We start from the raw sequence: 24,395 nt of genomic DNA on the forward strand, positions 1-24,395 counted from the left end.
TAGAGACTAAACTATAAACAACCACCAAACTCACAAAAGAGTTGATGCAATTATTATAACGCAAGAAACTATATACACTCAACAAGTGAGAAAAAGCCACGCAACCACCTTATATGTCTTCAAATCTGCTAACAAAACCACCAACGCTTTGCTACATCGTTGTCACTAAAGATTCCAAGGAAAACAAAAGTCGCCAACGAAATCACCAGTGCATCCAAGCAGAAAATCCATTTGAAAACTTGGTAAACAACCCCAAAATAGAGGGGAGAAATGGGAAGGGATAGAGAGGAGGGGAGGGGTGGGTAGAGAAGGAGAGGAGGGGAGAGGGTAGGGGAGGAGAGGGGTGGGGAATAAGGCCACCATGCCCAAAGGGGGGCTGCGGCTAGGGCTAAGTTCAGTGTTTTATTTCTTTAGAGAGAGTTCATTAGGGTCAAACTATATATTTAAAATCTCAATTGAATACACCATCGTTAAATATGAAAAAATACAAAATGTTTTCGATGGTTGTATGGGTGGTAAATTACGTGATTTGAAAAGAAAAGCGATCACTTCTCCTTTACCTGTTAGTGTGAGAATGTGGAGGTGAAAATGTCATACATTGGAAAGTTAGAAAACTTTGGAGTTGGAAGTGCTTATAAGGTGTTGGGCTACTCCCCCTTATTGCCAATTGGTTTTGGGGTAGAACCTCAACTTCCTTCATGGTATCAGAGCGGGTTAGCCTACATGTGAAAGCCCAATGGCCACACGTGCTCCACGTCACCCAATACGTGTTGTCCACATGTTAGGCTTAAAAAATTTGCCACACATACGGGACTATATGAGAATATAAAGGTGAAAATGTCTTACATTGAAAAGTTAAACATCTTCTATAAAGGAATATTGTATTAGGGTTGCTAGACACTGAGTTGTTTGTTAGCTTTTCTTTCTTTTATGTAATTTACCCCTTTGTTAATTCAGAATAAAATAAAATAAAATAAAATACCACTTCATGTAAACTCCAGCCTGCAATGAAAATACAAGTTTATGTTTAAGAGCATTTATCTAAAGTCCTAGATTTGATTTCCCCTCCTTTAATATCACTTGTATTAAAATTAAAATAAAAACAACAAGTGCTTATTTTCTAAACACAAGAACAACCACAATTAAAATTTTAACTGTGATCTTTGGTCATACTCCCCTAACCTCTCAACTCCCATTTTCTTCTCCCAATCATATTTATTATTCATTTCCTTATGCAAAATTTCCATTTGACATAAATAATGGAAACAAATTGAAAGCTTATGTACTTGTGTATTTTGAAAAGTTCCAACACAGTCTCCATTTGTGAAAAAAAGAAAATCCTTCTAAGGACATTTAAGTCTATTTAAGTAATTTTTTGGTAGCTAGTAGGGTATAGTTAGGGGTGGGCATTTGAACAGGTGAACCGATGAATATAGCTGAAAAAATTGTGTTGACTAAAAAAGTCAACCTAGGCTCAAAAATTGAACCGGACCACTTTAGATCGATTCCCGTCCTGATTCTTGTCTTGGAAGAGTCGGTATAAATCAAACTGGACCGATTATGTTATGTTTACTTATTCATTTATATCCAAAATTATTAGTAAGTCTAATTAATATTCAATTAATATTAGTAACTCCAAGTAATATCTATATATATTTTAGCCCAATTAATATCCAAATGTCTTAGTACCAATTTATACCCAACTAAATAACTACTCTAGCCCAATTTCTTTTTCTTTTCGGTGAATCATATCCGTTCTTGTTGCGCCTCCATCTTTCTTTTCTCTTTTCACCTATTTATTTCTATTTATCTTCCTATACATCCATTCACCTCTTTCTCTCTTATTTTATCCATTGTACATATTTTTCTCAATTTTCAATTTTGTATACATCATATTTCTTTCTTCTTCCCATATTTATATTTTTATCTTTCCAAACCGAAAACTGGGTTGAACCAAATCGAAACCGCATAGGTCGGGTTTGGTTTTGTTCTTCTAAACACTTTCTATAAAAATCGGATTATGTGTAAGTTTCGATTTCGATTCCAATTCAAGGGGAAAACCGGACCGTGCCCACCCCTAGGTATAGCTCAGTTCGTTGAGCTCTTCCACCTCCATTTATGTGGACATAGATTCGAAACCCCTAGGCACCTAATGAATATTTTTGTAAACCCCCTCCTCCAATCGCTTGTTTGTACTATAAAAAAAAAAGTAATTTTTTTTGGCTATATTTGAAAGTTTCTGTAAAAACTAACATATTTTTGGCCATTAGAAAAACTCCATTTGTACTCTGCCTACTATGTATAAGGAGAAAAATACATTACAACTCCGTTCAACTTGGTGTAGAGTTAAATTGAAGTAATATTTGTTAAGATAGAAAATTGAAAGTCCAATGTTTGCTATTCATAACTCAGGTATAAAAAGAGATGCCACAATTTAAATGATAGTCTTCAGGACAAGAAGTAAATGAACTATTCATAACAAGAAAACTTCTTAATGATAAGATCCCAACCTTGGATATAACTACCAAACTATAATTTTTTTTTTTCTTTAAATGACAAGTGATTTTTAATTTATTTATTTATTCAGATTTAAATGACAAGTGATTTCTTTATATGCTTTGAAATGAAAAGCAGCGACCACTTCCCCTTTGCCTGTTAGGCATTCTATATTTTTATTCTACAATATCATCAATCAATTAGGTGCTTATTTTCTTAAAAAAGGAAAAACAACCACCCCGAACAGCAATACATTCTTCTTGATCTGTTATAACTTCCCAGCAATGAGTGTGTAAACATCAAAGCAAACAACTAAAAACAATTGTAAGAACACACGGGAGATTATAACAAAAAAAAGTCAAAATTGAACAGGCCGGCTTACAACTACCATCCATCTATCTCCCTTATATACAATTGTGTTTCGTGGAGTTTCATTGCAAACTGTTTCTGGCCAAGGCCTCCATCTAAGGAGGAGCAAATTTCTTGGCCAAACCAAAAGACTTAACATACATACAATGGCGGTATCTGTTAGCCGGGTGCTCTTGATTTCCCTCATTTCCATGGTTATCTCTGCCGCAATCGTCCATGCCAAAGGACGTGGACATCATGGTCACAGAGGGAAGCATCTTCGTCATCAGAATCAGAATCAATCAGTGCAGGGCGGCCCCGTGACATATGATGGGAGGTCACTGATTATCAACGGAAAACGAGAGCTTCTGTTTTCGGGTGCAATCCATTACACTCGAAGCACGCCGGAAATGTGGCCGGATCTTATCAAGAAGGCGAAACATGGAGGCTTGAACATGATTGAAACTTATGTGTTCTGGAACATTCATGAGCCTGTGCAAGGGCAGTACAATTTTGAAGGAAACTATGATTTGGTGAGGTTTATTATGCTGGTTCAGGAGTACAAAATGTATGCTACCATTAGGCTTGGGCCATTCATCCAAGCTGAATGGAACCACGGAGGACTTCCTTATTGGCTAAGGGAGGTCCCTGGCGTCATATTCCGTTCCGATAGCGAAGCATTCAAGTACCACATGGAGAAGTATGTGCAGCTGATCGTAAACAAGTTGAAGGAGGCGAAGCTATTTGCTCCACAAGGAGGCCCCATCGTCTTGGCTCAAATTGAAAATGAGTACAATATGGTCCAGCTTGCGTATAGAGAGTTGGGAAACAATTATGTGAGGTGGGCAGCAGCCATGGCAGTGCAGCAGAACATCGGAGTACCATGGGTCATGTGCAAGCAGAAGGACGCTCCTGATCCAGTCATTAATACTTGCAATGGAAGGCAATGTGGAGATACTTTCATGGGCCCGAATAAACCCTACAAGCCAACTCTGTGGACTGAGAACTGGACTGCTCAATACAGAGTATTTGGAGACCCACCTTCACAAAGACCAGTAGAGGATATTGCATTTGCAGTTGCGCGCTTTTTCTCAAAGAAAGGGTCTCTAACCAACTACTATATGTACCATGGTGGCACAAATTTTGGAAGAACAAGTGCTATTTTCACAACTACTCGCTACTACGACGAAGCTCCTCTCGATGAATATGGTTTGCCAAGGGACCCCAAATGGAGTCACCTCAGGGATTTACACAAGGCTTTAAGGCTATCCAGGAAGTCTATGCTTTGGGGAGTTCCTGGAGTCCAAAAGATGAGCGCAGACACAGAGGTTTATTTCTATGAGATGCCCGCCACAGACATCTGTGCTGCTTTCTTGACCAACAATAACCTCACAACGGAAGCAACTGTTAGTTGGAGAGGTCAGGATTATTACCTGCCACCGCATTCTGTTAGTATCCTCCCTGATTGTAAGACCATTGTCTTCAACACTCAAACGATTGTTGCGCAACATAATTCTAGGAACTTCGTTCGATCAACCGTTGCCAATAATCATAAATGGATGAAGTATGCAGAACCCATTCCAAGCACCCTTCAAGTGCCGGTAAATAATCCAACACCGCTGGAGCTGTACACCTTGCTAAAAGATACCTCAGACTACGCATGGTACACCACTAGCCTTGCACTGAATCCACAAGACTTGCCCAGGAAGGAAAGCATTCAACCAGTTCTTCGAATTGCCAGTCTTGGTCATGCATTGCACCTGTTTGTCAACGGGGAGTATATTGGTTTTGGACATGGAAGCCACGATGAGAAGAGCTTCGTCTTAGAGAAACCTGTTCACTTTAAGGCAGGTGTCAACCAGATAACGCTGCTTGCCATGACACTGGGACTCCCGGATGGTGGAGCCTATATGGAGCACAGGTATGCAGGGCCTAATCTCGTAATAGTCCTTGGATTGAACACTGGAACACTGGACATTACAAAGAATGGATGGGGACATCAGGTTGGTCTGAATGGAGAAAAGCTTCAAGTGTTCACTGAGGAGGGATCAAAACAAGTTCAATGGGATAAAACAAAGGGATCAGCACAGGGTCTCACATGGTACAAGACTTACTTTGATGCTCCAGAAGGTAATAACCCTGTCGCCATTCGAATGACTGGTATGGGAAAGGGAATGATCTGGGTTAATGGTAAAAGCATCGGCCGTCACTGGATGTCCTTCCTCTCTCCTCTTGGAGAACCAACTCAATCCGAGTACCACATTCCAAGATCTTTCATCAAGCCTACACAAAATCTTCTCGTTGTGTTGGAGGAGCAGCCAGGGAAACCCAAACACATTGAGATCCTAACCGTCAACAGAGATACTATCTGTAGCTTCATTACCGAGTACCATCCTCCAAATGTCAAGTCATGGGCAAGGCAGGACAGCGTTTTCCGACCTGTTTTAGATGTTATCAGATCATCCGCCGACATCAAGTGTCCAGACAACAAGAAGGTTGTTGCTGTTGAGTTTGCAAGCTTCGGCGATCCACCAGCTGGCTCATGTGGAAGCTACGTCTTGGGCAAATGCAACTCCCCTGTATCTAAGGAGGTGGTTGAGCAACATTGCTTGGGAAAATCCAGCTGTTCCGTCCCGATTGACCGCAACCTTTTCTTTAAGAACACTACTGATGGTTGCCCAGGTATCAAGAAGACACTTGCTTTCCAAGTCAAGTGCGCCATATAAAACTACAAGTTGTTGGAAGAGAGAATTAATGTTCTGTGTGATATTGTCATTATGAATTCAGTTAAAGATACTAGTTCAATCTTAAGATCCTCGAAGCACAAATTTATATTTCTTTCTTTCTATGAATTATGTATTCGAATTCAAGAGTATGTATCTAGCTTTTCTTTGCGCTATCAAATATACACTCGTGAATCAGTAGAACCTTCACAGTTGAATCCACTAATTCTTCATCACCCATAAATGTGAGTGTGACAACATCATCCCAACAAATATAATATAAAAGAGTTGAAATTTCCTTTGCCCTCCTCTTCATTAGTTGAATTCCTATAGACAAATGTGAAAACACTGAATTCTTGCAGTAAATGATCAAGCGCTACCCAATATAAGTTAACACGGTGCTAATCATTTGCGTGGCTCGCTTCATAAAAATTCCTAGACAAACGTGTTCAGTCAAATAAATATACATTTGAGATGAAATTAGTAAAATAGATATACTAGCTATGATCAAACATTTCTTTAGTCAAGTAGTCAAATAAATTTATTTTTAAGGTAAATTACAGTAAACTCCCCAATCTATACGGTTATTTACGAGTTCATACACAATTTTGGGAACATTTATTAATACATACTCAACATTGTGGAAAACTTACAATTTACTCCTTCCGTTTGGACAAATAAATAATAAAAAATTATATACATGTTAAAAATAATTTTTAAATAATATTAAAATCATTAAAAATGAAAAAAAAAATTTCTCCACTCTCCTCTCCTACCCAGCCAACCCTCTCTCCCTCCGGACTCAACCTCACCTCTCAGCCACCCGACTCCCATCGACGACCCCAAAACCCAACTCTCTTTCTCCCTCCTCCTCATAAGATTCCAATACCTCAAAATTAAACTACCATCGCACAATCAACTTTGCCTAGAAAGGGAATAATTCTCAAACAACAGAAACATATCTTTGGTTGGTAGGGAACTAGTCTAGGAGCAATTTCGGAATCTACAGCTGAGGGTTCACCTACTTTTCCATGGCTATTTGCCACAATCCAGCAGATGGGTTTAATTTCATTGAAGAAATTCTCCACTAATTGTAAATAACTTGTCTTATCAGGCACTTTTCTGTTTTGAATTTTCACAAGAAAACATCGGGAAAGCCCTCGATCTAGCTTGGTCACGACCTCCATTTTCTCTGGTGCTTCGTCGTCGGCTTTCTGCATCGAGTGAATGGCAACTCCTGGATATTTTTGAGGATGGCAGCGGCTGGAGATTTTCCAGCTTCCTCGTCGGCGAAATTTCAATGGCTGTGGACGGCGTGAGCCCTTGGGCTTGGAAGTTGAAGACCCCTTGTCCCGGTGGTATGTGACGTCAACGTCGGAGTCTGAATCGGCAAGGAGCAGCTCCACCGTTTGTGGTTAGGGGAGGCGTGGCTGTTGGGTTTAGGTTTGGTGGTACAGGTGGATCAGACGGAGGAGGGTTTGGTGGTAGAGGCTATGGAGGAAGAGAGAGAGAGAGAATTCTGGGTCTGGTTCAATATATATATATATTAAAACAAATTTTTATTAATTTTTAGTCCACATGGAAGTCCACGTCGTTTAACAAAGGGGTCTTACTTTTGACACATCAGCATTTAACAGACTAACTAACAGTTTGGTTAACGAATGGGGAAAATTGTAGGTTTTTCATGACGTTGAGTATGTACTCGTAAATGTCCCTAAAATTGGACATGAACTCGTAAATGATCCTATAGATTGGGAGGCTTATCGTAGTTTATCATTATTTTTATATCAATATTACAATAGAGCCGGCAGCACCAGAGTACCCTCACAGTTTTCAGTTTTTTTGTGTGGTCAAATCACAGTTTTTACTCTTTTTTTTTGGGTCAAATCACAGTTTTCACTTCGACCTTGTCTTTTGACCAAGCAGTTAGTGGTCTTTCGACAATCAGACTTAGTAAAGAAGATTTGTTAAGGTCTTGTATAGAGATGATAATTATGAATTATTGAACCTCCATTTCCAAGTGTCATATCGTAGGAAACTTGTGAGTCATTTTATGGTCATCTATGATGTCATGAAACAAAAATTGAAAGGAGAATTAGCATCACATAGATTGTGCCTCACAATGGACACTTAGACAAGTATTCAAAACATAAATTACTTGATGATCACGACACACTGCATAGATGGTGAATGGAACTTGCATAAAATAGTTTTGAACTTTTGTGTCATTGCTAATTATAAGAAGAACTCAATTGGTAAACTCCTTGAGATTTGTTTGCTTGCTTGGGATATGAAGTAGATACTAAAAGTACGGCTGATAATGCTTCTTCAAATACAAAGGCAATAGATTACTTGAAGTCAAAGATGGCTCATTGGAGAAATGGTAGCCTTGTGTTAGGGGGAAATTACATGCATGTTAGGTGCTGTGCTTATATTGTCAATTTGATAGTTCAAGATGACTTGAAAAAGTTAGAGAAAAGTGTATTGTCAATAATGAATGTGGTTAGGTGTGTAAGATCATCTCCACAAAGGTTAAAGGATTTTAAGGCTTGTATTCTCAAGGAGCAAATTGAATGCAAGAGGCTTGTGGTGTTGGATGTACCAACTAGGTGGAATTCCACATATATGATGTTAGATGCCGCTTTGAAGTTAAAAAAAGCTTTTGTGAGAATAATAGAAGAAGATGATGGTCCATTTATGTCTTGGTTTGGTGAAGAAGAACTGGTTGACGAAGATAAGGTGGTTGTATATCATAAGACTAAAAAGAGGGTAGGGCCACCAACTGATGAAGATTGGAATAATGCTCTTACATTTGTTAATTTTTTAAAGATATTTAATGAGATGACATTGAATATGAATGTTTATTTGCATTTCGCTTCTCACACTACCTTTCATGATTTGATTTGTAATGAATGGTGAAATTGATGATTTGTTCTTAGGAGAAGAGCAATTCCTAAGTGAAACTCACACCTCCATGGTTTTAAATGACATGGCGCATAGCATGAAGATGAAATTTGAGATGTATTAGGGTGATCTTGATAAATTAAACAAACTTTTGATGGTAGCACTTGTTCTTGATCCTCGATACAAGTTGGGGAACTTAGAGTTTGTATTGAAGAGTCGGTTTGAAAAATCAGAAAATGCTATTAAAAAGAAGAATTAAGTAAAAGAGCTTTTAATGAAGCTTTATGAGGAGTATGACATCTCATCAACACCTAGCACTTAATGTAGTAATCCTAGTGCTAATAGTGGTATTAGTGGTACTATAATGCTATTAGTACGACTATGATAAATTCTAGCCTACAACTAGGGGGAAAGAAATGAAGGTAAATGAAGGAAAGTTGGATAAAAGAATCTCAAGCAAATGACACTGTGATATTGAAGCATGAGATTGATAGGTACATAACCGACCCTATTGAAAAAGTGATTTCCGACTTCGATATTTTGAAGTGGTGGAAATTGAATGGAGTTAAATATCCGGGTTTGGCACTTATTGCAAAGGATGTGCTTGCTATCCCAGTATTAACAGTGGCTTCGAAATCATGTTTTAACACGGGTGGTTAGGTAATTAATTTATTATGTGCTTCTTTGACTCTTAAGATTGTGGAGGCCTTAATTTGTTCTCAAAATTGCTTAAGGTATGTTGACATCTCCTCTTTACAGTATGAGCAAACCATTCAAGAGATGGAGTTTTATGAATTAGTTGAGTCAGGTATTTGTTTCTCATTTTATATGATACACACACACACACACACACACACACACACACACACACACACACACATATACATTTCCCTTCTATTGAGGGACACCCTTTAGGGACCCTTACGAATTTTGTTTTTCAATGATCCAAACCATCTATTTTTAAAGTCTACATTCATAGGTCATCCTTGCAAAAAAATTAGACAAATCAGAAATTGTTTTGACATCCAATTTTGTACACGGTATTTTAAGAAACTACTAAAATTTCGATATTTCAATTGAATGGTCAAATGATATCGGATTCTAATGATTTTGTATAGAGATAATCTTTGAATGCATATCTACAAAATAAACTGTTTGGATTAGTGAAATATAATACAGAGTAACCTATAAAGGTGTCCCTCAAATAACTTATTTGAGGGATCCCCCAACTGAAGCTCCGTGTATATATGTATATAGTTTGCATGTTTGTCTAATGTTTTAATGTGTTTATATTTCTCATTTGTAGATCTTATGAGTTTACCCACACTTACCAACTCAAGTCCTGCTACTTTCTAGCAATCACTTAATATGTGATATTATGAGTTTGTTTTACAATTCGAATAGCTATTTCATTACTAAGTTTTAGAATTGGGAACTTATTGGTGTTTATGTTGCACTTGCAGAGGTTGAAGTTTGGTACATAAAGGCAACAGCCATGGATCTTCCATTGGTTGTGTTTAAGTTTTTGGGTTCTGTTCAGAATTTTGTAATTTAATTATCAATAAACAAGAGCCACAAGCTGGCTCTTGTGGAAGTCAAGTCTTGGGCAAATGCAACTCCCCTGTATCACTAATGTTTGCCCAGATATCAAGGAAGGCACTTGCTTTCCAAGTCGAGGCATATAAAACTATAAGTCGTTGAAATAGATAATTAATGTTCTAGGCAATATTTGTCATTATGAATTCAGTTAAAGATACTAGTTCAAGTTTAACATCTTCGAAGCACAAATTTATGTTTCTTTAACATCTTCGAAGCACAAATTTATGTTTCTTTCTTTGTACCAATTATGTATTCTAATTCAAGGGTATGCATCCTGCTTTTCTTTGTACTATTAAATTTACAGCCATGAATCAGTAGAACCTTCACAATTGAATCCACTAATATGAGAAGCAAGGTTTGCTTAATCATCACCAGATCATCACCCATAAGCTTAGGTACTTCATTTAGGCAACCCAGTTGATATTTCCTTTGCTTCCTCTACCTTGGTAAGTGATCAAGCACTAACAAATATAAGTTAATACGGTGCTAATCATTTGTTGGCTCACTTCTTAATGTGACCTCACAGTTTAATTCTTAGATCTTTATTCAAGAGTCATCTCTGCAAAATAAACTGTCAAATCAGAATTTGTTTAGTCAAATAAATATACTTTTGAGATTGGTATAATTTGTTTAGTCAACTAGTAAAATATTATTTCTATATCACTATTCCAGTACTTCTCTCTATCTCCACTCGTATTTGGTTTCTCATTAAAAATTGGTACTTCCTATTCTCTCCCAAGACTCTTGAAAGACTGAAACCTTTTAATCTTCTCAACGGAAAAAATCGACTCGGACCCTACCAATAATGGTAACAAACGTAGATGGAGAAGCAAGCAAACCTTTCTTGCATTCAGATTTAGGAACCGGCGTCGCTGCTTGCATTGAATCTTGAAAACCAGCAGAACCCTCTTCAAGTGTCATAGAGTCTTCCATGTGGTTGTCCACCAAAGTAGAATCAACCCTTTCTTTGACAATCATCCAGAGTCTCTGTAGTATCACATACTTGAAACCCAGAACCTAAATTGCAAGCTTTGGTCTTTTCTAATACCGAAAAGTGAGGAAATACCATCTTGGCATGAGGTTGATGAGGCAGTTACCAAACAGAAACACAGAACTAAACTATCCAATCCAGGAGAGATTTGAGTTTGAAAAACTTGCAGCAGCCGCAGTATCATACTTGTTCAACTGATCACACCTACAAAATGAAAAGGAGATCAGATGTTTGTAGTGAAAAGTAAAATACATCAAAATAATCCAATATAACTTTTTCTAAAGAAACTATGTACTTCTACTTTATTAAATTTTCTTAGCTTCACAATCTCTAGTTGCAGTTGATAACATGCTCAGACCTGATGGAAAACCTGATCAAATAATTCAGGTTTCACCATGTTCATCCTCCAAAAGGGAAGCTAAAAAACTAGGGATATGAATGATTCCGACATTTAGCAACCAAAAAAGCAATGTAGCTATTAACATCCATTCGTATAACTTCATGAATAGGAAAAGATTTGTATTCTTTTCAACTACTCTTCACCTACATTCACATGCCTGCTTCACAAAACAATCTCACTGCTATGATAGATGATGTTGACACTCCAAGGAAAGAGGCTAGTGGTAATAAGCTTATAACTGCATACGAGCCAACAGTGTATGTTCTTTTGAGAAAGGATAGAACCTTTTAAATCACAATCAAATAGCTACTACAACTCCTAATCAGTCAAGTTACAAAGTTCTCTAATTGCACTCCTGAATGCAATTTGGCAGGGATTGCACAACAGATCATGCTAATTACTTATGAAGTGGCACATAATTTCCATCCTAGACAACATACATATCAAGCTCAAATTGATACATGGCAAACATCACAACGGAGGGAGGCAAACACACAGTGAATAAATTGCTGAGACATTCATATTAACCTTGAGGTATGTATGGCCTCTCAATCACATGACATACGACTTATGATAATGCATACATCACAATCACCAATCATAATGCACATACAAATGTTGAAATGAAAAGTGAAAAGAAAATCATATAATAGGGATGTTCAACAAGATAATATATTAATGACCAGAAGATACCTTTTTAAAAGGACAAAATCTCGGTCAATATTTTTAATAATGGAATATAAGTTTATAGAAACTGTAAAGTTCAAGTCCAGGCTGCTTACATAAATTTACTAGTATTTAGGCAGCACAACAATCACTTGTTCGCACATACAAATACCAATCCTTTTCCAGCATCTTCGATCTAATTCAGAATATATTTCTCTCTCCCTCTTCAAGCTTCACCAAACTGGACCTCAATTAATTTTGACCACAACATATATTCCACCAGCACACCACAAGATTCAAACAAAAGATGATTGTCAAAATAGGAGGGAGGAAGAACGGCGAACAACATCTGGAGCCATTACATCTGACCCTTCCCAGTAAACCAACACTCTCAGGCAGCAGAAACAAAGAGTTGTCTTGGTGGCCTTTGGAGAACAAGTGCAATTGTAATTAGCTGAACTTGAAGAAGTTAGCAGAGTCCATTAAACAGGGGTACAATCCAAAGTGCGGGTGAAATGTTTAAAGAGTAATGTCGTGTGATGGTTTCATCCTCTAAATTGAAAATGCCTATAACACTTGGTCTGCTATCGCTATCAGTATCAGGTACACGTGCTCCTCCCAATTTTGTACAATCATCCATGTAATATATGGAATTGGGTTGGCACCCAGGAAAGTTTGAAGCCAAAACAGAGATACAATAATCGTCACCCAGGAACATAACCTCATCCCCAATACTTTTTATTTCAACATGCTGCACAACGGATCCATCCCTCTCATTGAACACCAACTTGTAAACCATGAATCTCTCAGTCCAAAACTCTTCATGGTAGGCATCTCCGTCAACATCTTTCAAAAATCTTCGAACATGCAACAAGTCTCCATTGGTTGATTCCACGAGATAAGCTTTATCAGCATAACGTGAGAACGGACATTCTTGTGGGTTAAGAATCTTTGCTTCTATTGGCTTGCTATTGATATCAAAGGAAAGAATGTTTCCCCACTTTCCAACTGCAAAGACTTGGCTTTTATGAAATATAGCATCAGTAAGCAAGCACCCTCTTAAACGCTTGCTGTAAATCCAAAACTTTTGTCCTCCTTTAGTGAAAGCCAACTCAGAAACATGTTTGTAAATTGATACAACCACATAACTGTCTGGATTCAATGTGGGATCCTCAGATAAGATAATCTTCGGGAGGCAAACCTCGCAGTACTTACGGAGGACTTTGAAATCCAAGCGAGGGAGACGAATGGGCGCCTCTGCTTTTCTGAAAGGGTTCACCAGAGTTATAGTCAATCCACCTCTATCTAACACATCCATTGTCGCCAACCAACCATGGCCATAGCTAGAATCACAATACCTCTTACTATTACAAGGCACTGGCAATTCAATGTCGTAGATTTTTCCTGCAGGGAAGCTGTACAGTTTTCGCTTTCCTTCACATTCTGTTGGAACCAGGAGCATGGGGAGTAGCTTACGCCAACGCTGCGTTTTGTGATTGTATTCTTTTGCAAGAACACACCATTCTTTGCAAACAGCAGCAAATCGAATATGGTCAATGGGTTCTACCAACCTATCCAAAACCAAAAAGAGAACGGGCAGAGGAAGACTTGCCCATTCTAATACTTGACTGCTACTCATCCTCAAGCCAACATCCATATTCCTATGTCTTATGAGAGAGAGTGTGTATATATATATGCATATATGAGCAATAAAAGAACACAACAACAATAAAAACGAACATTTACGAATCTCCGATCTCAGACCACAAAGATGTCTCTACTTCTTGAGATATAAGTTCAAGAATCTTACAGGTCCTTAGCTAAAGAAGTCAGCATGGTCGCCATTGTCACTAGCTCGCTGGTACACAAGCCACCTCTTTCTGTCTCTTTCTCTCTCTCCCAACAGCTTGGATGAAAATTTTCTCATCCAAATGATCGAGAATGAGGATGCGAAATTCAATCAAACCTCTCCGATTCCTTGTGGAAAATGGTTGACTTTACAAGGGCTGGTCATCAGAACCAGAGATTTGATTTTCTTCTTGTTTGGCTGTTGGATGAGTTTTGAGTGAAGTTTTTGGTTCCAACTTTCCATTCTGAAGGCTTTTGTCTTTTTTCTGTCCCGATAGAAAGCAAAACCTAAAAAATGATTTTTAATATTATTTTGTATTTTTGTTCAATAAAATTAAACAGAGAACGTTTATTATCAACATGGGGATGTAGCTCAAATGGTAGAGCGCCCGCTTTGCATGCGGGAGGTACAGGGTTCGATCCCCTGCATCTCCATTCCTTTTTGTAGTCAATTCTTATTTTGCACTACTTTTAGTTTTAGGGAAGTGAGTGACCATTTTAGTCTCTATTTGTTTACACTAGTGAGGTTCATGACTATTATATGGACAACAAATAAGGATTTTCTTTGCCCTCCATTTGGGCAACTGACCATTTAGTCTCAATTTTCTAAATTTTGACAAACATAGTTTTAAAGGTATATGAATTTTTAGACAGTTTAGATCATGGAATTCAATAATTTTGTTTTATTTAGCGAATACTCTAACTTTCTGGATATAAAAGTTCATAAAAAAATGGCTCGTGCCTTGTTATTTTAGCATAAAAATAGATTAAATAAATAGGTTTAGAGAGCCTCGCGTAAAAGAAAAATAGAGGTCAATAACACTGTAATTTTAAAGATTATTTTTATCAATTTTCAAAAGACAATAGCTAAACTGTTATGTATAGACACGAAACTTTATGAGTGTAAATTGTAATTCATCCTTAATTTTCATTCAATATTTGTTTACAAGAAAATAAAAAAAAAGTTTAAAAAAGAAAAGAAGAAATAGCCATGAGTGACAATGAAACGACAACGTTTTCGTTAGTTTCAAACTTTGGTATCTTCCTAACCCATCGCCGCCTCTACTTCACTCCATGGTACCACTGTTTTCCCGTGTGAGCTGTACTCATACGAAATGGCGTCGATGATGGCATTGCTAAGGAGCAGCAGAGGAAACATGGCGTGCGTTTTCGGCACGAGGAGGTGGAACCACGTCGCAGCCATGCCTCCGCCGTTCGATGGAGTCATGGAACCTAAGATTTTATCGCCACAGTTGGTTCTGCCCGGGTCTGATCGGGACCCAGCGCAGAATAACAACATCGGATTCGGGTTCCCCAGTTTCTTGTTCGGTGGATCGATGGAACTCATGGCTGTCCCCAAGAGAAAGGTATATGTCTTTATATATTTGGGGATTGAGATTTTAGGGGTTTTAGGGTTCTGGGTTTTGGAAATTATTTACTCTATGAAACTTTTTTTTTTTTAGATCAATAACAATAATAAATTCTTTTCTTTTTTAATACTGAAGTTTATTCTTAATTGGGTATGTAAATCCCTGTCCTTTTCTCTTCGCTGATAAATTTCTTTGCCTTCTGTATGGTAGAATTGCTCTGTTCTATATTGGGCACCATTTTTTAGCTTGCTTCTCTGAGTTTCTCTTTCGTCACTGTTTATGAAGATAATTAGTATAGAGTGCTTGTGCCAGTAGAAATTAGAGGTCAATTTTCTGATTTGGCCACTGTGATTGTCATTCTTGAAGGTAATGTCCCTCCCTTGTGTGAATGAATGGTTAACATAGTTCTGGCTCATCATCTTTCTTAGATGTGTTTTGTTTCCATGCTTTTCATCACCTTTTGAAGATTTACAATTGAAGGCATCATATGTCCTATAAGTCTGAAGCTTCATTTACATTTTTGTTGTCATTGTACTATTGTAATTGACGTTTTAGAAGATGTGGCGTTTTGATATTTAAGGCTGGATATCGTGCAGACTTCTCCCCACAAGAGAGGCATAAGAAATGGCCCCAAGGCCTTGAAACCTGTTCCAGTGATAATCCGATGCAGGTTAGTATTTTGTAAATTATGACCAAATTTTGTAAATTATGACCAACACAGCTCTTGGTCTAGTTGTATTTGTTTTCCCGATATTGGTTGAGGTCCCAAGTTCAAATTTCCCCTTTCAATTCATCACAACAAAAAGTGTTTTGTAAAGTATCTAAGATTTTTCATTTCAGTGGAGAAGTCAATGCATTCCAGGAAATGCTTATGATATCTTATTGGTAATTTAGTTTTGAATATTGTCTTAGTTAGAGAAACAACCAAATTTTGGTGGATTACTTCATTAATCATTTTTCATCCTTTTTTGCCCTGCAATAGAAAAAGTCTGGTATTCTGACACTTCCAGAACAATTGAAATTTCTGGTTAGTCTTTGATCAATGTGGTGAGCAGATGAAATGATTCCGTTTATCAAGATAATGTTCATTGTATGACCAGGGTGGCAGCATTGAATTAGAAAATTTTGATGGGAAGAAGGTTGTGGGCTTTCATAAGGAAAAAGAGAGATTAAGAAAGCATGGGAAAATGATATTTACCAATTGAGAAAAAGCATGAAATTGAACAACACTTAGATGTTTATATTTTATTGCTGAGAGAATGCTTTGGCTTACTCTTTTAGTCTCATGAAGTAAATCCAGTATGTTGTTTAATTTTTTTTGTTATACTTATTATATAGATGCTTATATATATAGTAATAAAACGTTCATTTTGATTGTGACTGGTTGCAGGGCTTGCGGGCGTGTTAAGCTGCCACACTTTTTTTGTTGCAGTGGAGATCGGGGAAATGGCCATGAGCGTGATGGCTCAACAAGTTGAGATTGAAGTTGCTGCAGTATAGAGCACCCAACTGTAGTAGACTCGTAGGATATCTCAGATTTTGAAGAATTGAAATGAAGCTTCTCTTTTGCTGCTAAAAATGAAGCTCTCTGTTGAGATTGTTCTGTTTCTCAATCTATGGTTTACTATCAAATGCTTCTTATTGTGCCAAAACTAGCATCATTGAACTTGTTTACTGCCTAGCACAGGCTGCCTTATTTCTTTTTAGAATTTAATAAGCATAAATAGTGCGAAAAATTGCGTATGTATAGTTGGTCTTGGTCTTACATTCCTTAACCTTTTTCATAAAATCAATGAAACATATTATTTCATTTTGTCTACTGGGTGTGCCTGTTGTTAAGCTGGTGCAACCAACATTCCTGAACCTCAAAGAAATTTAGCTAGGAAAACCTTTGGTGGGATGGGAAAGTCAGGATAGAAATAGAAGAAGGGAAAGTCAGGATAGAAATAGAGGCAGAGGCAAGGCTGAAGAACAATCGTGTGAGCACATGTGAAATTACAGAAAATGTAGCGAAGGAATTTAGAACGGCCATTTTCCAAATTAAGCAAACATCTTATAATGAAATCAAGATAGGAACTTATAACAAGTCCTCATTAGAGTAACAAACTCCAAAAACACAAGATGAACACCACACCACACTCAACACACATAATTGCTCGTTAGTATTGTAAATATAAAAAAGATGAGATATCACTTAGTACAATCAAATAGTTCTTCATTCCTTGTCGTTTCATTCCTCGTCGCCCAAATCATTGAACGCATTGTGCAAATCATTGAGCATTTCATCCCAATTCTCCTCCACATGCTGATGAAATGAGTATCCATCAACAGGAAGAACCAAATTGTCCATATCACGAAGAAATTCAGGATTTTCAGAACCCTCGCACATAAATTTACTAATATGAGAGGCAAGCTTTGATATTTCATCGTCATTCTCATTGAAACCAGAACAATCTCTGGCGTCCAACATCACCAGATCTTTGCATCCGCACAGCAACATGACAAGACTATCCCGACTAACTTTTGCACCTTTCAAATTTAAGTACTTGATATTAGGCACCAACTTCACAATTGAGGATGCCTCACGTCCATGAAAATTAGCCTTTGGACAAAGCTAAACCATAAAAATTCTTGCAATGTGTTTGTATAATTGCAAGTATTTTCGCCAAATTAAAGCATGAACCCAAAGATAACACCTCCAAATTTTTCCACTTGCCAATCAGCTCTAGGTTCGTGTGTTTGCTGTCCAATGCATCTCCTGGTAAACTCAAAGTCACAAGGCCAGGACACCTGCACACATTCCACAACAACAAAAATGCTACATTTACATTTACAAGGAAAATTAAACTACACTTGGATTGGAATTTTGAAAATTAACTTAAATGAGAAAACTTACACATTTGCAGCAAATTCAAAGGCTTCTACTGTGCAGCATTCGGAAACTTGAGCACAGTAGCATTTCTGCTGCTCCGATTGATCACAAACTTTAGAAAAGCGGTGACAGAGAAACGATCCCCATCAATTTGATACTCACTCACAAATCTGTCCATAAGATTATAAAATTTCGGACATTCAGACACATCCCAAGGCCAGACTTCAATACATTCGCAGCATGAAGGATTGAGGGTCGCCTTGTACCACGACTTGCACACAAAAGGGACATCCAAAAGCAGTGACTCCATTCCAACTTTCTCCAACACTTTGACCAAGCAGTCCATTTCCAAGTCCTCCCATCTTCGTTCGTCCAGCAACAACGATTTAATATAACTACATCTGTATACAATAAATTAATTAAACACCAAATTAAAATAATAATAAAAACCATAAATTTCAAAAGAATACAAAGAAACCTGGGAAGCAATTCTAGTATTTCCTTTTGGAATAGCAAGTAGGGCCCTTTTTTTCAAAAGCAAGAAACTCTTTGGCACCATCTGCTAAGCTAAAGTTAAGAAGGAATTACCAAAGCAAGCAAGGCCATAATTGTCCCATCACCAAACAAATCATCCTTATCACCGAAGGGACTTTCCACATTTCAATGCAGTGCATTGGTTTCGGAGGCTGGTTAGGGCTAAGCACAGTTTGATTAACCGGACCAAGTGCTTGGAAGTGCCTACCAAACTGAAACTGATCAAGTCGATGAAGGAAATTTTGTACTTTTTTCTTGTGCGCCATGTAGTCAATGCGAAGAGAGAAGAGAATAAGGCGGAGTTGGCAGAGGGGAGGAATTGTCGTCGTTTTCGTTGGTGTGGTGAGGTGAACATGTCGTTTGGGAGAGAGCCAAGAGAGAAGAGAATAAGGCGGGAAACAGGGAGAGGAATGGAATTAGATGAATTAAGAGTCTCATGATCTCTTCTTCTATGGACTTGACTTGTGCTTCACTGCTTCGGCTTCCCAATCTCAATCTCAAGCTCAAATTTGCAGCTAAATTTTTTCAATTGCGGGTTTCAGACTTTCAGTCCATCGTAGCGGTCGAAAAATCGGCCTAGCGGGTGGCTATGCGGCTAGGCGGTTAGGCGGGAGCTAGGCGGCTGGGCGGGCCTCCTAGGCCGGTTGGGTCTTTTTTTGGTGCCGAACCCGGAGTACGAAGCAGCCGAAACCGAATTGATAGAGAAGCGAAATGGCTGACTGCGATCCGTCCCTCTGCCAGGTGCAAGATTCGTGTTCGTTTTGGAATATTTAAAGCGTATAGCCGCGCGGCTATACGCTTAAAATATTCGAATATATTAATATTTAAAGAGTATAGCCGAATGGCTATACTTTTAAAATATTCGAATACAATTAGAAAGTACAACCGCGCGGCTATAATCTTTAAATATACAATTTCATCATAGCATTTTAAGGTTCAGGGATAAAATACCACTTTAGCCCATTGGGTACAGTTGTTTCTTCAATTATTTTTTTTTATACAAGCAATATTGGGGAATGAGAATTTAAATTCTTTTTGATACCTTCCATTCAAATCTGTAAAATGTTGCTAATGGGGTGTGGATGAGGGGTGAGGGTGAGGGTGAGCTAGCCATCAGAAGGGAATCTGCATGGTTCAATTCCCCAAGTCTTCTCCACGTAGTCTCGGATTGTTCTGTCACTGCTAAATCTCCCCGACCCGGCTGTGCTAAGGATGCTCATCTGAGTCCACTTATTTGGATCCGCAAATGCTTTATCAGCAGCAGCCTGTAGTCATATAGATTCAAATCCCACGCACCATAGTAAGTTATACAACACCAAACTCAAAATGCATATATATGCTTTGGGTTGGGACTGTGCCAAGTAAACAGAAATAATTAACTGAGCCTCTAAATAGCTCTCAAAATCAGAACCAAGCAAATAGAAGTCTTTACCACCGTCCGCAGTATCACATAGAGATTGAAAATGGTCTTTAAAGCCGAAAAAGCCATCTCGGACCATCCTACACATAATAAATATCACAGCAGACGATGCAAAGGAACATCTTGCTGCGTTTTCTGACAAACTCGGCCCATCTTTGATAAAACTAGATCATACGGATGTTGAACAAGAATATGATGGCCACAAGGCTGACAATGCAGTTGATTATTTTGATTTTGATGAGGATTTTAAGGAGGAGGACCATGACCCCTTGTTGCCCAGAAACGAATATGATCTTTATGGTGATCAAGTCTCATTGGTTTCTTTGGGGCCCACTACCACCACAGGTTCTGTGTTTGATGATGAAAATTATGATGAGGAGGAAATTGATGAGCAAGTGGAACATGATCATGTGGTTGCAACTGCAAACAAAGTTGATGTTGATGTTGTGTTGATGTTGATGTTCAAACTATTTCTTTACCAGCTGAGGAGTGTCAAGTGTTTTCAGATAAAAGTTGCAATTTAACTCCCACTCCACTGCCAGTTCTATGCATAGAAGATGGATTGGCTATCTTATGATTTTCGGAAATCTTTGGTGCAGATCATGATAGGCTTAGCTACTCCGCTCCTAAACATAGGCATACGAAATCCATGGATGTTTCTGACGATATTGTTGAAGACGACGAAGAAGAGGCATTCTTGCCAGGATTTCAGTCTTTGACATTGAAACATGGCATCTCAGAGTCCCCATTCGAGGATGATGATTTGAACTTCACAAAATTAAAAGACTCGTGTTTCGTTGCTGAACCAATGAAACAGGATCTAACAGTATATGTTTCTGAGGAAAGGGAAAGGCAATCACCATTGGTTTCTAAATTTTTCCCTCTTGATCAACAAGACTGGGAAGATGGAATTGTTTGGGGCAATTCTCCTATAGCAAGTGACAATGACGTTGAGAGTTGTGAAATATCAGGACCTGATCATGAAGCCTCAGTTAAAAATGACACAGAACTTGATAATGGGCCACAAAATATGCTGCAAAATAGCTCATCTAGTAATTCATCACTTACTTTCTCAGCAAGCAGATACCATCCCCAAATTTTGCGCCTAGACGTGGATGACCGTGCAGACGGTACAAGGCAGAATGCTGGTGAGAAGCTTCAACAGAGTCATGGTGTGAGGCAATTAATTTGCAAACTTGCTTCACAAAACCGGGACATGCTGGAAGGATCTTGGTTAGACAAAATAATATGGGAGCCTGATAGTGATACACCTACTGAGAAGCCAAAGCTTATCATTGATCTTCAAGATGAGCAAATGCTTTTTGAGGTTTTGGATAACAAGGACAGTGAACATCTAAGGCTTCATTCAATGGCCATGATGGTCTCTCGCCCCCTAAAGCCAAGCAATGGAGATTCTTTTGAGCTGATAGATAATGAAGGTCAATTTGGTTGGCAAGATGTTGCCGGTGATAGATATTATTCAAAGAGAAAAACTGCTTATCAACTGAAATCAAATTCTAAAAAAACACAGTGAGAGGCATAAAGGTTTATCAATCCCAACCTGCACTGGGAAAGAAAAAGTCTGCTGCTTGTCGAGGACACACCACTGTTACTGGAGCAGATCATACTGATCCGCGCAAACTAAGCAGGGAGGCTGCACGAGAGGTTCTTCTTCGATTCGGTGTTTCTGATGAACTGATTGCGAGGCAGACTAGATGGCATCAGATTGCAATGATAAGCAAGCTTTCCAGTGAGCAAGCTGCATCTGGGGTCAAAGTTCAGAGTTTTTCTTCAGCCATAGGTGGGGACAAAAATGAGAATGGCTGTGAAGGAAATAATGGCGATCTAGATTCTTTTGCGGGCGATTTGGAAAATCTGCTTGATGCAGAAGAATGTGATCAAGAAGATCTAGGCATAGGAGGTGACCATGAATCCAAGCATGATAAACCGGATGGTGTCAAAGGGCTTAAAAAGAGAAGCCGGCCATCCATCCCTCAGACAGAAGAGGAAATTGAAGACGAAGCAGCTGAACAAAACAGGCTGCTCATGGATGATGATAAGACTCTGAGGAAGAAGAAGAAAGTAAGATTTGTGGAGGAAGCAGGGTTGGCTTCTGGCTCGCAAACATGTTTTGGTATCGAAAATCCAGAGAGGCCATTGAAGCAAATTATTGGTGCAGGCAAAGCTAAGGGATCCTATACTTCAAATGAGAATCCAGTGGGAGATGCAAAAGTTGCTGGTAATCTTCCCAAAAGAAACAAGACCAGAAAATGTAAAGGAAATAGAAATAATGATACTACTGAAGATACAGATCTGATGAATAAGAAACTGATAATATCAATAAATGGAGATAAGGGGTTTCAGGAGAAGAAGTCAGCGAGACAGAGTTTCAACTGTGGAACATGTGATCAGCCTGGACACATGAGAACAAACAAGAACTGCCCCAAGTATATTCATGGAGAAGATATCCATAGAGCTTCTCAAAAATCGGCTACTCCAAATCCATCTTGTCAATCTCAGCCAAAAACAAGGGCAAAGGAGCTGATACCTAAAAGCTCTGCAACTAAAATTTCGGTGATCGAAGCTTCCCAGGTTGAAAACCTTGGTCTGAGCACAAAGCTTCCTAGATTGAAATTCAAATGTGGGCCTAAAAAAATGAAGTCTGAAAATGTGCCAGTTGAACCCCCTAGTGTGAACCATGATACTGAATCACAAAGGGCAACTGTTGTTATACAGGCACCAGCAAATACAGATAGAGAAGAGGTAGAAAGTTCCCAACAGAGAGGGCCATCTGCGGAAGCGAAGAAAGAGCTGCATCGATATCATAAGAAAATTGTAATTAAACTTCCAAAAAAACTATTGATTTTAGATCATGATCATCAGGTCGATTTGCGTAAAGAAAATATACAACTTTGACTTCATCTCAGATGGCAGAAGCATCAATGAAAGAAAGTAGTTGCATCTCTTGTGTAAATTTATGACTCTGAGTTGTAATTTGCGTAACAATCATTTAACCAATAATACCATCTTTGAAATAAGACTTTCTCTTAAAGATTTTTCTTCCCAAAACTATAGCTGCCTCCCAAAATTTGTCCACATATGTATCAGTTCCGAAATAATTTGTGAATGCTCAAACAATAATTCTTCGGTGAAAGGCAACCAAGACACCAGCAAACAAAGTTACAAAACTAAAGTTAATTTGAGGGTGACAAAGAAAGAGACTCTACATCTATCGAAACACATGTACCTTAAGATACTTAAAAGAAAACTTACGAATCAATAGGCTGCTTGAGAAAAGTAGAATTATGTGATAAAACCCAATGACAGAACAACTACTTTTATTTCGATATTCATTTTGAAATCTTCTTGTAAGGGTAGGAGATTTAGTCATAAAACCAAAAGGCTCAGTAATTTTAGGATCACTTGCTTTACTTCTAGAAAATCAATACTTAGCCATCATGAAGGATTGAGGCTTTCTGTTTATTGAAAATGTTAGTTTACTGAGAAGAAACTAAGCAAAATCATCAGCATTCAAACGAAAGCACTAGAATCTATTAATCCCTAAAAAGAAGAACAAACTTAAACAATAACAGAAAACCCTACTTTCAAGATACCATTTTCATAAGACAAAAAGTAGATTGTGAAGTCATATCTTGGGAAAATCAATTGAACAAAGAAAACGATTTTACTTCTTAATGGGGAATATGTAATTGCAGCTTCTTTGGAGCAAAGGACAATAGCAGACAATCCATCACTCTAACTCGTTGATACCCATTGCTTGTCACTATCATCAGTATATATTTCAACATACATTCAAATATACATAACCTGTATTTTCTGCTCACTAGTGTCTGACAATCTCAAGGATATGCTGATATCTATAACTTGCATTGGGAAGATATACAATTTCTCATTAAGTTATAACTTATAATTAAAGGAGATTTATCAAACTCACTTAACACAACAAATTGACAGACATTATTGAAATGATTAAACATTTCAATGAGGAAAAAGAAAAAGAAAAGACAACTCAAGGAGTACCTTTTCTGAATATTGTCAGATGATGAAACACAAACTTGCCGAGCAAACATATTGATCATTTCATCCACCTCCTGTCTTGATACTTCATTTATGTCTCGAATCTACAGATTATATACAAAAAGGTAATAGTAGTTTAATGTTAAAAAAAAATTGTGAAGTGATCCAACAGGAAATGTCGTTTGA

At 38.0% G+C, this 24,395-nt stretch overlaps 3 protein-coding genes, 1 non-coding gene and 2 pseudogenes across 6 annotated transcripts; 4 read left to right on the forward strand and 2 right to left on the reverse strand.

Moving 5' to 3' along the window:
- Nucleotides 3,030-5,570, forward strand: LOC18790653 (beta-galactosidase 13). Its single transcript, XM_020554387.1, has one exon. The coding sequence runs from the start codon at nucleotides 3,057-3,059 to the stop codon at nucleotides 5,568-5,570; it is 2,514 nt and encodes an 837-aa protein (XP_020409976.1). The 5' UTR covers nucleotides 3,030-3,056.
- Nucleotides 10,195-14,227, reverse strand: LOC18791484 (F-box protein At2g26160). Of its 3 annotated transcripts, none has more exons than XM_020555958.1 (3): nucleotides 12,244-14,227; nucleotides 10,910-11,265; nucleotides 10,195-10,629 (listed from the first exon to the last, which is right to left on the reverse strand). In XM_020555958.1, the coding sequence occupies exon 1, from the start codon at nucleotides 13,782-13,784 to the stop codon at nucleotides 12,597-12,599; it is 1,188 nt and encodes a 395-aa protein (XP_020411547.1). In that variant the 5' UTR covers nucleotides 13,785-14,227; the 3' UTR covers nucleotides 10,195-10,629; nucleotides 10,910-11,265; nucleotides 12,244-12,596. The 3 variants fall into 3 exon arrangements, with proteins under 3 accessions (XP_020411547.1, XP_020411548.1, XP_007224900.1); XM_020555959.1 differs by having other exon boundaries at nucleotides 10,195-10,641; XM_007224838.2 differs by having other exon boundaries at nucleotides 10,586-11,265.
- Nucleotides 14,338-14,410, forward strand: TRNAA-UGC. The gene has a single exon. It is a non-coding gene; the product is annotated as a tRNA-Ala (tRNA).
- On the forward strand, nucleotides 14,987-17,162 carry LOC18791305. Its single transcript, XM_007225985.2, has 3 exons — nucleotides 14,987-15,342; nucleotides 15,942-16,015; nucleotides 16,736-17,162. Exons 1-3 carry the CDS (start codon nucleotides 15,091-15,093, stop codon nucleotides 16,821-16,823), a joined length of 414 nt encoding a protein of 137 aa, XP_007226047.1. The 5' UTR covers nucleotides 14,987-15,090; the 3' UTR covers nucleotides 16,824-17,162.
- On the reverse strand, nucleotides 17,377-19,017 carry LOC18792400 (annotated as a pseudogene).
- Nucleotides 19,463-23,087, forward strand: LOC109946470 (annotated as a pseudogene).

This window comes from Prunus persica, chromosome G1 (genome assembly GCF_000346465.2).
Source record: "Prunus persica cultivar Lovell chromosome G1, Prunus_persica_NCBIv2, whole genome shotgun sequence".
In the NCBI taxonomy this organism is placed as follows: Eukaryota; Viridiplantae; Streptophyta; class Magnoliopsida; order Rosales; family Rosaceae; genus Prunus; species Prunus persica.